Source organism: Lutjanus erythropterus, chromosome 15 (assembly GCF_056507025.1).
Source record: "Lutjanus erythropterus isolate fLutEry1 chromosome 15, fLutEry1.hap2, whole genome shotgun sequence".
Lineage (NCBI taxonomy): Eukaryota > Metazoa > Chordata > Actinopteri > Lutjaniformes > Lutjanidae > Lutjanus > Lutjanus erythropterus.
The window spans coordinates 23461230-23474316 of NC_139331.1; the positions used below are offsets into that span (position 1 = coordinate 23461230).

At 37.2% G+C, this 13087-nt stretch overlaps 1 protein-coding gene across 1 annotated transcript; it reads right to left on the bottom strand.

Moving 5' to 3' along the window:
* Nucleotides 1-918: 918 nt before the first annotated feature.
* rsph3 (radial spoke head 3) lies at nt 919-6655 on the bottom strand. The gene is made up of 8 exons (XM_084737649.1): nt 6442-6655; nt 5326-5407; nt 5092-5233; nt 4860-5005; nt 3755-3958; nt 2670-2832; nt 2391-2477; nt 919-1066 (listed from the first exon to the last, which is right to left on the bottom strand). Exons 1-8 carry the CDS (start codon nt 6555-6557, stop codon nt 987-989), a joined length of 1020 nt encoding a protein of 339 aa, XP_084593775.1. The 5' UTR covers nt 6558-6655; the 3' UTR covers nt 919-986.
* Nucleotides 6656-13087: the final 6432 nt, after the last annotated feature.

Here is a 13087-nt window from a genome sequence, read left to right on the forward strand (position 1 = left end):
GAATGGTTATCACAAAAATTTGGTAAATGAAAACAATGGGATTACATTATTTCAGAGTTGCAGCAAAAACATCAACTGACAGCCACATTTTGTGTTTAAGGACGTCAGATCTTCTATTAGCAGTGAATTTGAAGGGCCATGATCTGGTAAATTGTAGATGTGCAGCAAACCCCTGCATGCATTGCAAACCAAGTCTCGATTTTATTGGTTTTGCAATGACTGAAAGTTCATTAGAACTAGGTATTTAGTTGAAGAAAATAACATTGTGGGTTTTACATCTGTTTGATGAATCAATTTAGCCACCCATGACTAATGGAAAAATCTTCAATTGCTGATGAAGTCAGATGAATTCACAATATGTGGATGAAGAGTTGAACTCTCAAGCTAAAATATTTCATTATTGTACATTCATTTACAAAAAAGGTCTGATATATATTTACAGCAACTGATCCTTCCTATGTCCTGCCCTCTTTTGCTCTGTGCTGCAATGACAGTTGAGCAAAGTTAATACCTTGGTCAACTTTCTTCTTTCAACACAAAACAACCCATTCAAATAAAGTGTTACCAAACTTAAAAAAAGAAAAAAACCTACTGCTTCAAAAACTGAAGAAACTGCCATGATCAACTTTCATAGAAAAAGTGACATAATCTCTTCATACTGTACAAACAAGTGAAGTAAAAGTAAAATATAAAACTGCATTTGAATTTTCCACTATTTAACTATAAAACCATTAGTATCATAATACTGATTTTAACATTGAAATGCATGACTTGTGATCACAGAACTGGTGTTAGTGATGTTCTGTGGTGCATTGTTGTCTTCACAGAGACACACCCTGAACTACATAATAGTTCTCAAAACAAAACAAACAAACAAACAAACAAAAAACACCCAGGCAAGAGACAACACACGGTAGCTACATGAGTGAAAAAAAAGTTTATTTTTGAGATTGCATTCATGCCCTTGACCTTCACATATGCTTTCTCTATTCGTCACGTTTATCTGGCTGCGTCTCCAGCTTTCTGAATTCCCCCACACTCCTTTGGGCAACATCCAGGATGATCACTGAAAGAGAGGATGAAGACAATTCAGCCACTGACATTGATGGTGTCTGTGATGTTTAAAAACAACCACTAGATGGCACTCCGACAATGTCTATGACCTGATGACCCCTGGAGGAGGACTTGTGAAATGCCATTTAGCTGTCAGAGGTGATATCATCACGCTCAAGAACACAGGTGTCACACTCAGTGTCATCCAGGGTCACATCAGCATGGACGGATGCCTTTAAAGGGCCAATTATAAACGTGGGTCAATGTAAATATATCTAATTATTATCATATTATAAAATTACCTATAAATTTGATTATAATTAAGATATTCCTTTATTAGTCCCACATCAGGGAAAGCTGGTTTTAGTAACGAGTTAATAATTTAGAACTAGCTTTGAAAACATTAGTCTAGGAAAAATAATGGCCAGCAGACATTAAAGTGCACAACTTTTACACAATTTACTTTAAAAATCGAAGTGTATGACCAAGAAGACATACTGGCTTGTCTCCATTAAGCATAAACACATTTGCCTTCTCTTCTCTCTTTAAATTGACTTTTCTTGGACACTTCGCTAGGCTCCTACTATTAACGTTACTAGAAAGGATAACAAAATCAGGATGCATTCTGGGACATGTAGTTTATGGACATGGTATTACCATTATCTGGTGCAATATAACTTTTTTTTACTACCTCCCAATATCACTGACAATATCATTTACAATGTAACTCCCATCACTACTTTTTTTTTTATTTAGCATGCTTTTGTACTTCTCTCCTTTTATTGTTATTCTATTAGGCACTGTTCCTTTACATTTACTCCTTCTACACTATATTTTCTGTTTATATTTCACTTATTTGATGCTCTATTGTTATTATTGTTACTGTAATAGTATAAATTTGGAGCCATCTGGCACAAGGATTTCCTTCAGTCTTATCTTAGAGTTGTATTGCACAGCTTACAGTCTTTGGAAGGTCTCACGGGCCACCTAAAATGGGCCGAATTTTACATGCAGGCCTTGAATTTTACACATGTGCTTTAGAACAGTATTTCTCAACCTGGGGGTCAGAACCCACAAGAGGGTCATAAGATCATTTCTCGGGTTCACCTGAGAATGGTGGGATTAATGTATAAATTAGAAATGTAAAAGTAAAAAAATGTAACAGCCACAGCCAGTGCTAACAAAATAAATACTGGAGCTTAATGATTGTGTCTAACTAATGGAAAGTCTTATGGTGAACTATTAGAGAAATCAGGTTCACAAATTGGAGCATTGCTCAGCTTAAGCAGAGGAATGTTTTCTAAAGAAATGAATGAAAGTATAGTGTATCCTCTTACTGTCCAGCAGCTCTCTTGCTGTGTATCTCTTCACCAAAGTGTTGTTAACTTCCTCCATCAGCCATGGGAGGAAATTAGTCTCAATATCTGGAGATTAGAACCAGAAATATGATAAAAGGTTAAACACATCCATGAGCTCATCCGCGACGAGTCACAGATCACTCGTCCACTGTGTGCAGTGGAAGTGGAGCGCACTGATGCCCTCGTGTGTCAGAAAGGAGAAAGGTGCGTTTGAATGGAGGTTGATGCTAGAGAGCATCGCAGCAAAGGTGGGCTGACCTTTCACCACTGGGTCAATAAAGTGGTCGTGGCTTCTTAGCGAGGTAAAGACTGCTGGCAACAGGTCAGCCAACAACTGCTGGCTGTGCGCCCGGGCAGCAATCTTCTCTGCAGTCTCTTTTTCTTTCTTCAGCACCTCCCTCTGCTGGGCAAGTCTTCGCTCCTGAGGTCAGAAACAAACACACTCTCTGGTTCTTAATGTGAATGATTAAGTCTGTTGATTTGATATAATCGTGATTCACAGAAAATTATGCTTTTAAGGACATACTGATGCGTGTCTGCATGAAATAAAAATGAATCGAGGGTTGGGGCAGTGATAGCCATCCATTGCTGCGCAGATAAAAAAGAGACCACAACCTAAGAAACCAAAGTTACACAACACATTGTGGTGTACACTGACTGACAAGTGGTCTCTAGGAAATGCAGAGCAGAAATACCACTGCAAAGAACACTTAGCAACACAGATAAGACCAGAAGTTAAAAAAAAAACATAAACCAAACAGACAAACAGATAATTTCATAGATCACCAGATTATTCCTGAAAAGACCAGTGATATCATACTGAAGAAGCTTTACTGACATATTTCAAACAAAGTACTTTCTGTAACATGAAACATTTTTTCACTGAATAAACAAAAATGTAATTTTAGAAAAAAACATATTTAGTTATAAATCAATAAAAGTCTAATGCTTAAAATTGAAGCTAAACTGCTTCATCATAACTGTGAGGTTGATCAAATTTAACTAACTGACAAAGGTGTCAACATAAGCAAGCAATCTATTAATTATTATTGGATTCTGATGGTTATACTCATTGATGCATAATGAGACAACGGGTCAACGGGGAAAACTGATTGGTGCACTTGATAAGACCCTTTTCCAGTACAGCCCCACATAAAACATAAACACAGAAATCTCTTTTGCAAAATGAGCAAAATTGTGGTCATGTATATTACAGCTTGTAGCACGAATCTAAGAAAATAGGTTCTCAGTGGCTTGCTTTCAGACGTCTAAATTGTTGCTGATGGTGGAATTCAACTAGAAGAGATAATGAAATAAACTATATGTTTCTATAATTTTCATACTTTTTCCTCACTGCGGCGTCGTTCCTGCTCCTGAAGCCGCTGCACCTCTGCCAGCTCATTATTTCGAAGTTCTTCAAAGGCCCTCTGCTGGGCCCTCAGACAGGCCAGCTCCTCCTCCTCCATCACCTCCAACAAAGACTGCTCTATTGTCTTACCCACAAGGACCTCCAACACTGGCTGCACCTCCCTGTCAAAGTCAAACAACTGCAGAGGACAGTGGTAGTAAGTGGTGTTACATTGTGCATTTTAAAATATTTGTTTTAAATTGATCAAACCTGCAGCACTGTACATGTTCTTTGTCCTTAACATCCTACAAGACAATACAGCAGCAGCAGTGCATTGCTTAATAAGTGGAGAGGGTCAGCAGCAAAATGTGTTTTAATTTTAAGTGTGTGCTATATTTTGAATATTTTCACTGCTTTACCTTGGAATCAGACAGCCTTTTTTGACAGGAACCTGCTGTTATATAAGCCAGATATCATTTTCCTAAAATCAACCAGACCCCTTTAACAAAATCATTCACTTCACAGAACTCCTGAGTTGCTGGTGTACTGCAGTCTGAATCAGTTAGTTTGTGTTGTAGTGTGACTGTGGTGTTTTGTAAGGTTAGTTTGGATTCACTGTCGCTCACCAGAAACATTTATCAAACAAACTGCAGCCAGCACTGCAGCTTATTCTTGGTGTTATTTAACTTTTATAGCCATGCCTTTAGTTTGTGTTTTAGTGTGACTTTGGTTTTAACAGGTTAGTTCAGATTCAGCAAAGTCACAATAACACAAAGTAATTAACTTATCAAGGCAGTGGTACCACAGCAACTCCCATGTTCTCCAAGGAAAAATTACTACTTATTTTTTCAAAGGAGTCTGTTTAGTTTGGAGAGAGCATATATATACATACAGTTTCCTATCAGAAAAGATTGTCTCATTGCAAAGTAAAGCAGTGGAAATATTATAAATATAATGTACACTAAAACTGATATTGATTTTTTAGATAAGTGCCCTTTTTTAGGTGGTTAAAACATGTTTTGCTGCTGACCTTGTCCACAGCAGTATACTGCATAGCTTCCAACACCAGTACGGCCAGAGGTCTCACTTGGATCACCTACCTCTCCCTCCTCTATCTGTGTTTCAACATCTTTGCCAGATTTGGCAGGTATGAAGAGCGGAGTCGCAGGTTTGTCTAGAAAAGCATCAGTCTGGCACTCAATATCTGTAGCCACTATGACATCACTCAATTCTTCCAGATACAGCTCTGAAAATAAAGGTCACAGTATTACAAACCATCTTTGACAAACTACAAATGTGAACATTCTGAAGTTGTCCAGAGAAATGCCTGACCTGTCTGGACATCAACGTGTTGTCTGCCCTGCAGGGGCTTGGGAGTGGTGGGTCTGAACTGCTCCCTGGCTCGTTTTCGAGCAACGGCTCTCCTCCTGATCTCCTGTTGTCTTTGTATCTCAACGGGGTCAGGCTGAGCCGTCTGTCATAGACGGATGATAATACACATTTTTGAAGAAGTGGTTGAAATGAAGGCAGGGATAAAGCATAGCAAAATGGATGTTTCATACTTACAGTTGGTAGGATGTGTTTAGCGTAAGTGTTTCCTCTGACAACACGGCGGTCGTACATAATATTTCCATAACTTAAGTGTGTCCTACATTTACAAGAAAAAAACACAATGCAGTTATGAAGGGAGCTCATTAGTAGCTGACTAAGCATGACTAACACATTAGTCACAAAGGTGATATACTCATCCATGTTGTGCTGGTCTTTGACAGTCGAATCATTTTGATTTAATTTGCATGTATTTTTCAGCCATTTCCTTTCTGTCTGGAAACACGGTGATGCAGTCAATCACTGAGAATGTGTACTAGGCCTGAGCAATTAATCCAAATTTGACTGAAATCGCAATATGGACCACTGCTATTTTCAAATATCAGGAGGTGCAAAATTTGTTAAAGGTGAAATGTCCGTCAAAATTCCATTTTAAATTAAATATTGTCATGCTGCAGGGGTAAATCTGACCAAACCCAATCTGACATCACTATTACAACAAAAACAAACAGTTCTGACTCTTCAAATGTTCATTATTTTTTTTCTAGTAAACTACATCAACAAACTTCACAAATATACTTTGCCTTTATTTAGCATTTTGCCTAAGAATTCAAATTAAAATGCTTTTACATAATCTGTCAAATCAGATACTATCACATACAACATCATCTAATTATTGGAATAATAAATTTATAACAATATAAATTTCCCATTATTGGCCAGTAATGTATTGACTTTTATATCTATTGTGCATCTCTAATCTATATTGCAATGTGTCATATTTACAAGCTTATTATACACTTTGTATATAAAATCTTTATCAGTTAGCTGCCAAATAAATGTAGAGGAGTAAAAAGCACAATTACAATATTAACTGTAACTGTTAGCCTTCTCTCATTAGTGTTGACTGTAACTATAAAATCAGAAGCACTTAGGTAAAGTGTTAAATACTTGAGTAAATGTATTTCAATTACTGTCTACCACTATCCACACAGTATTTCATCAGCTAAATAATTTGAGATACTATTTTCCAGCTCATATTTTCGCTGAATATTACGATATACTGTATATACTCTCTATATAGCTCGTTATACTGAAGTAACGTTGGCGCTGTCAGAAACACAACAGACGTACTGTTCAGACGTTGGTTCTCTGTATTTGGAGCGGTTCTCCACAGGTCTGGGTCGGCTTGAGAACATGTAGGTTCCGTTTGGATCTCTCTGGCTCTGTGGCACAAAAGCCATTTTCATTAAACCGTCAAACACCGAAGTTGTAGCAGTTAGCTAACGTTAATGTTTCGTAAGGAGCAGACCACTAAAACAAACAAACAGGACAGACGACAACGAACGGTTGTAGCAACCGTCTCCAGGAAGTGTATCTTAGGTCGACACGTCACTTCCTCCAAAAATAGACGATAAAAAATGCTTCACAAACTAAAAATTTCAGTCACTTCCCTATGATTCCACATTTCCTGTTAGATCTGAATTCCCCATTTATAGTTTTTTTTAATTTAGTTTTGTTTGTTTATTATTTTGTATAGAGTTTTTATTTAATATTTCCATCTTCATCTATTTGTCATTTAACTTCATATGTGCCGTTATTCTTTACTTAACAGTCTGTATAAACACCTTTTCTGTTGATAAATATTATGGTGTTTTTTGTGGGCGGAGCTTAAATGTGTGCAAAAAACTAAATATGTTAGCTAGTACTAGCTAGCACGTTTTGTTGGCTTGTTACCTATTATGTAAGGGATAATGTACAGTGAGCAGGTCATTATTGTGAAATAAATCCTGACAGGATGATACAGGATCCTGACGCTAAGTGGACTGACCTGAACATCATGATGTCACAGTGAAGTTGACCTTTCACCTTTTGGATAAAATGAAATAAATAAGCATCGGCTAATTGGCTTGATTGGTTTTCTGCTTGAGTTCAGCTCTCATTCATGAAAACCCTGTTTTATATAATCGAATAACTAATTAAGACCAAACTGCTCAGCAAAATGAAGACTTGAACAGGCATCAGCGTGATCAGAACTACCTAAAATGACCAAAATTAATTTTATGAGATGTACGTTGATGTTTTAGTTTTGGCCCATCTCCAAGGAAGCAGCATTTATGACCTGTACTGCAGTCAGCTACCAAGGGGTTTAAAGAGATGCTTTGGCTTCACTATTAGGGAGCTCTAATGTTGTATGTTAGAAAAAAAAATTCTAGTGGACTGATAAAGAGCTGAACATCATGATGGCACAGTGATGTTAGCTTCTGACCTTTTGGATTAAAAAAAAAAAAAAAGTCCCAGCACCACAGCGAAAGGTGGGCACCCAGCCATTTAAAGATACCCATCAAACAGTTGGTCCATTGGACAGACAACCAGTCATACCTGAGGATAATGGGGTGGCACTTGGGGTGGCCAGTCATATCTTTAGAAACACCCCTGTTCCTGACCTGGAATTCTTTGTTCAATAAGGAGCTCAACAGAACTCGTGGTGAGATTCATTTTGTGATTTCCAAGGTCAAGAATGAGCTGTCAATCTAAAAGGAAGTAAACAAGTATCATATGAACATACAATATAGCATGACGACAGTGCTTAAGTGAACTAGACTTTGTCGAAAAAACTGTCGCCACCTGTTCTGTCTTTTTTCGTTCTGAGTTTCAACACGTGTCAGAAATTCTGGGTAAAACCTGTTGATAAATAGACCACTTCCTGGAAAGAGAAGCGAAAAAGGTGACAAACACACAATCTCAACCTTGTACTGCTCTTCAAGCTCTAATTTATGAGTAGCATAATCTGTTGTCACCTCATCATTTTTTTGCATCCTTGATCGGTGTACAAGCAAGACAAAACTGTGCACTTGAAAACAGATTTGTTTTGCTCACGGGCGGCACTGAGATGTGGGTAGCATGAGCCAAAGGAAAGTAGAAACTCAACTCAAGACGATGTTAACCACAGAGATCATTTTCATCTATACAAAAAGTCTGACAGTGTCTGAGAAAAGAAAATAGGGCACCAAAATACACATCAAACTGTGTTTGTGAGGACAAAGGTGAAAGTTCTGCGGTCAGAGTGACATCTGAACTGGATCCTTTGTGTGTGTTTTCTTTGTTTCCATATCAGAGATGTCACGGCAAATCGTGACATAGTTTTGCCTGTTTGATCTGTGACATAACAGGTCAAACTATTTAAATAACCAAACAAAGGATCATTATATAACTTTTCCAAGAAAACTATACTTTGTTCACAACACAAACAGCCAAATATAGCCACGGCTGGAAGAAAGGAGCATGTTGTGGCTACATCATATGTTTGTGATCTTTTTAAGAAAGGAATAATTAATGTTCGGATGAGCGGGGAGGTTTCTGCGTCAAACACTGTAAAAAATAAATTATTTTTAACTTCAGTAATATCTAGACTGCCTTTAAACTGACTGAATGTGAAAAGACAAATTAGGACAGTTTTGTAATGATCTGAAAAACAAATTAAGTTTTTTAATCAAACAAACATGATATTTTTCATTTGTACTTGAGAAAATGTGCATTAAGTTTAAGAAAACTGGCCTCATGCAATATTTTCATTTTTTTATCTTAACTTCCTCTTACTTTTTTCATACAAAGGACTGGTACAAACATACAACCTCAGATTCAGCAAACACTCAAAACTTCATATAACCGTGTAAATGATCCATCTGTGAATATTTGAGTGTACATGCATGAGTCCTACAAATAAGCATAATTAATGCCCCAATAATAGATCCAATAATACCATGTAAGGCACATGCTTCCTGCCCCAAATGTCAGCATCAAAGAGTAAATAAGATAACTTTGCAAGTTTCAAGAGTCGAGAAGTTCCACTTTCAGACATCCATAAAGGGAACGTTTATCATTTTAACAGTGTCAGCAGTGGAATTACAGGATTTACTAAAGAAAAGAAACAGAAAAAACAAGTGCTGTAAATGCCATGAGGCTTGTACTTTCATGGAAATAAAGAAAAAATAGCTCTGTGACAAAAAAAAATGCCATGGCGAACCAAAAATACACACAAGGTCACACAAAGTCCTTACTGCTGCCTCTGTTCAGCCTACTTTGTTCCAGCTGTTCCCAGTGAATTTACTAATGTAAAATGGTCGGGACTGTATCCAATACTGAACTTCATCATTTCTCTCAGTGTTGTCATTATTGTGAAAACAAACAATCATGGCTTAACTTAAAGTGTATTAGATACACACACAGGAAGTTTTCGTTATATGTTTTGCTCAAATTCTAAAAAGCGAGAAAGTGTTTTAACTCTCAAACAATGCATTCTGGGAAGTCTACTTATATGCTGATCATGTTTTTTTTATGTTTATTTTAATGAATGTACTGAAATCATCATTTCAAATTAAAACACTTCAAGTTAGACGAATTTATGTTTATTAGTTCTGAAAAAAAGGTTACTGAATATAACTTGTATATTTATGTTGGGTTAATGAGAGGAGATGAGTTGATTCAACTGAATTTCTGTATGATTTTTTTTTTACAGTGCCACGGTCTGGGACTTGTTCTCCTCTCTGCACTTTATTTTGTTTATGCTTCAGCTGTCACAAATCATTATGCATCATTAAATGGCAAACTGTTCAGCTTGCCACTGTGTTAACCTTCTCTCATTAGTGTTGACTGTCAGCCATGAGGTTACGTAACCAGCAGGACACACTTCCACTCATTCATCTTTTCCTCAATGCAGTGATGCACCCACAACATCATGTTTTTTTTTTTATCTCCAGACCTGCAGCCTTGATTCACTTTTAAAAGTCCACAGAGTTCATTACTGTATTTCTAACATCTTTGATTAAAAATAGCGCAGAGCAGGACCAGGCGCCCGCACTGCAGTCAAAAGCCTCCTCAGTGATTCAACATGCCACCTGCTGTTTTTAAAACAGTCGGAGGTCGCTGAAGCATTAGGGGAACTCAGTGGTAATTAGAGTAGATAGGCATCCAAGAGGAAAAAGCTATTAGAGATACAGTACATGGACATGTAGAGTATACAGTAAGTAATAAAAGGCGGACAGGTGGTAATGGAAGCAGCGAGGCTGAAACAGAGACAATTACTGTGGGTGAAAAAGCAGCATAAAGTGCATGCAATCTGATGATTTAAACATGTACAGTGTTAATGAAGTGAACAAAGGAACAGAGGCACTTGAATAATTTAATTAAATCCAATGTAAAATAACGACCTTTGTGAATCTGAGAATAATGCTCAGTCTATATTAATATACACTATAACCTGAATTTAATCTGATAATCTTATTAAAATCAAGACCAAGAGAGTCCTGAGTGCAAAGCTGTTATTATGAGACCAAAAATCCCCCTGAAAGTCGATTTTATTTACACAGCAGCAAATCATAGACAGTCTGTAATTCTACAGGTGGCCAGAGAAGAGAAACTAATACAGGAGTATTATGATCTCTTTTCCTGGTTATTGTCAGCGCACAGCAATCTGGACCCACTGAAGTCTTTAGAGAATTAAAGGGATAGCTCCCTCAAAATGAATATTCAGTGATTATCTGCTTACTTTCATGCCAATTGAAGGTCTCGCCTCCAAAAACGCCTCCATACAGCTCGTCTGGTGTAATCAAAGTCTGCGCTTTCAGTCTCAGTCACAGACACCTCTAAACAGGCCTTTAAAGTTGTTTAAAAAAAAAAAAAAAAAAAAAAAAGACTCAAAAGTTAAGACATCAGTCAGCTACCTGTTTGTGCATTCAAACATTTTTTTTTTTTGCCTGTTGTTATCATTCCTCCTGACACCCACTTGATTTGTCTCATTCAGACTGTTGCAGCCGTGACTGACTTCAGACAAGTGTGTAAATCCGTCTGGGGACTTTTCAAGTCTAAAACTGATTTTCTTACTGAAATCTCTTTGACCAATGTCCTCTTATCATCCAGCTTCCATAATTAATATGAGAAAAGAGAGGTGATAAAAATGCTGTGTAATCTTCTGTTATCACTGAGCAGTAAACATAATGAGCAGCCGTGAGTGGAGCAGCGAGTGTGTATGGGGCTTTTATTCCCTCAGGATCTCACCTCTCACACCCTGCCTTACTGGTGAAGGTTGTTGAGGCTGTATGAGGCATGAAAGGAACACTTGCAGACGCTATTCAGGGCTGAAAAGAATTCCTGAACCATCTGTATGCTTTCAAATTAGAGAAATTAATTAGTCATAATTAGCATTATAAAGCTCATGAAATATACCTTCCACTGGCCAAAACATGATAAAATGCCCTCTAGGACGCCTTTTTTGTGAATAAAATGTGGCCTCTATGTGCCCTTGTAGTAGAAAGAGCACAAACTGGCCTCTAGGACGCCCTCTGAATAGAGAAAACACAATGCTGTGCCAAAGAGGCTGCCAAACATACTAGAAAGTTATTTGGCCTCTACATACAGTTAAATAGTTTTACAGTTCCCTCTGTGTTTATATAACAGAGTTGTAGTAGTTGTTGTTGTTTCACCTTAAATGCAAAATAGATTTTCGTCGTGCTGGTGCCCTTTTTATTTTTTACTTTTGCCCCTGCCCTGTCTGAATCCGTCACTGACAGTGACTAAAAATATAGACGAAATGAGATTTTTTTTGATTCTTCAGATCAAAATTAGAATATATTTGCTCCCCATTTCCCCCACTGGAACCAGTTTGTGGTTTGTTAGGACTTCATTAGATGAAAACAACAAAAAAACACAAAATTTGTTTCAATGCATGTATGACACTGTTTTAACAAAAAAAGGAGAGCGCTCTTCGCTTCAAATGTCAGTATTATACTACACTGTTCTGCACTTTTGTTACATGTTATTGTAATAATAATAATTTATGGTGTGTTCCAATCATCTAAATATCCTCTATGAATACACACCTGACATGTTATTGTACTGTGACATCTGTTCTGTGCCAGGAATTGCTGGAGAGCTCATTTTCATACCGAACACCCTGGCGTGCAATTTACAGCTCCACCTTTTTTTTTTCTGATGAGCTGAGCTGTAAAAGTGTACGCTGACGACGGCTGTACAATATGTTCATAGTTATCTTAAAGGAAATCTGGCTGGTTCTTTCAGTGGACATTTGGTTGATGAACACAAGCTCTGTGAGCGTGGGCGGTACAGACTGTAAATAAAACTAAATAATCTAAACTCACTGCAGTTCTTTGAAAATTCATCCGAGTAAACAACGTACGATATCTTGCATACAGACACTGAAGCACAGATATAAAAAGCTTCAAGACGAACAAATCATGTGGCCACTGTTTTTCAACACAGAGACTATGTAATGTACAGTTGCTCTTAATTTATTGAATTATTGTTGTATTGTTTTCATCACCTTCCTGTGTTGTGCATGGCCCTTGTTAAATAAACTAATTAACTAAAATAAACACATAAGATTAATAATTAGCAGAAGAGTTCAACAGTGGAAGTGAAAAAAAAATGAGAACAACAACAGCAACAACAACAAAACACTGGTTATTGCAAATGTGAAGATTCACTCTTTTTGTTTTCTATGATAACTGAATTAAATGTCTTTGTGTTTTGGACAAACAAGCAATTTGGGGATATCAAATTGGATGTTGATTTATTGGCTATGAAAGCAGCGTGTGGTTATGGGGATACAGACAACGTTCATCTGTCAGTCAGTCCACTGCTTTGGTTCAGACTGAATCTCAAAAACTGTTGGATGGACCGTGATGATAGAAGGTATCAATGTATTTTGTTTATCGGTATGTGTATATTTAAGAGATATATTGTCAGAATATGGCAGTTTTCA

Excerpts from the sequence above, each read along its gene's own strand:
- rsph3 (XM_084737649.1), bottom strand. The coding sequence starts at position 6,557 with ATGAAAATGGCTTTTGTGCCACAGAGCCAGAGAGATCCAAACGGAACC. Across the intron at positions 5,408-6,441 it reads AGAGAACCAACGTCTGAACA|GACACACTTAAGTTATGGAA; the intron begins GTACGTCTGTTG and ends TTGTAAATGTAG. Across the intron at positions 5,006-5,091 it reads ACACGTTGATGTCCAGACAG|AGCTGTATCTGGAAGAATTG; the intron begins GTCAGGCATTTC and ends CTTTATTTTCAG.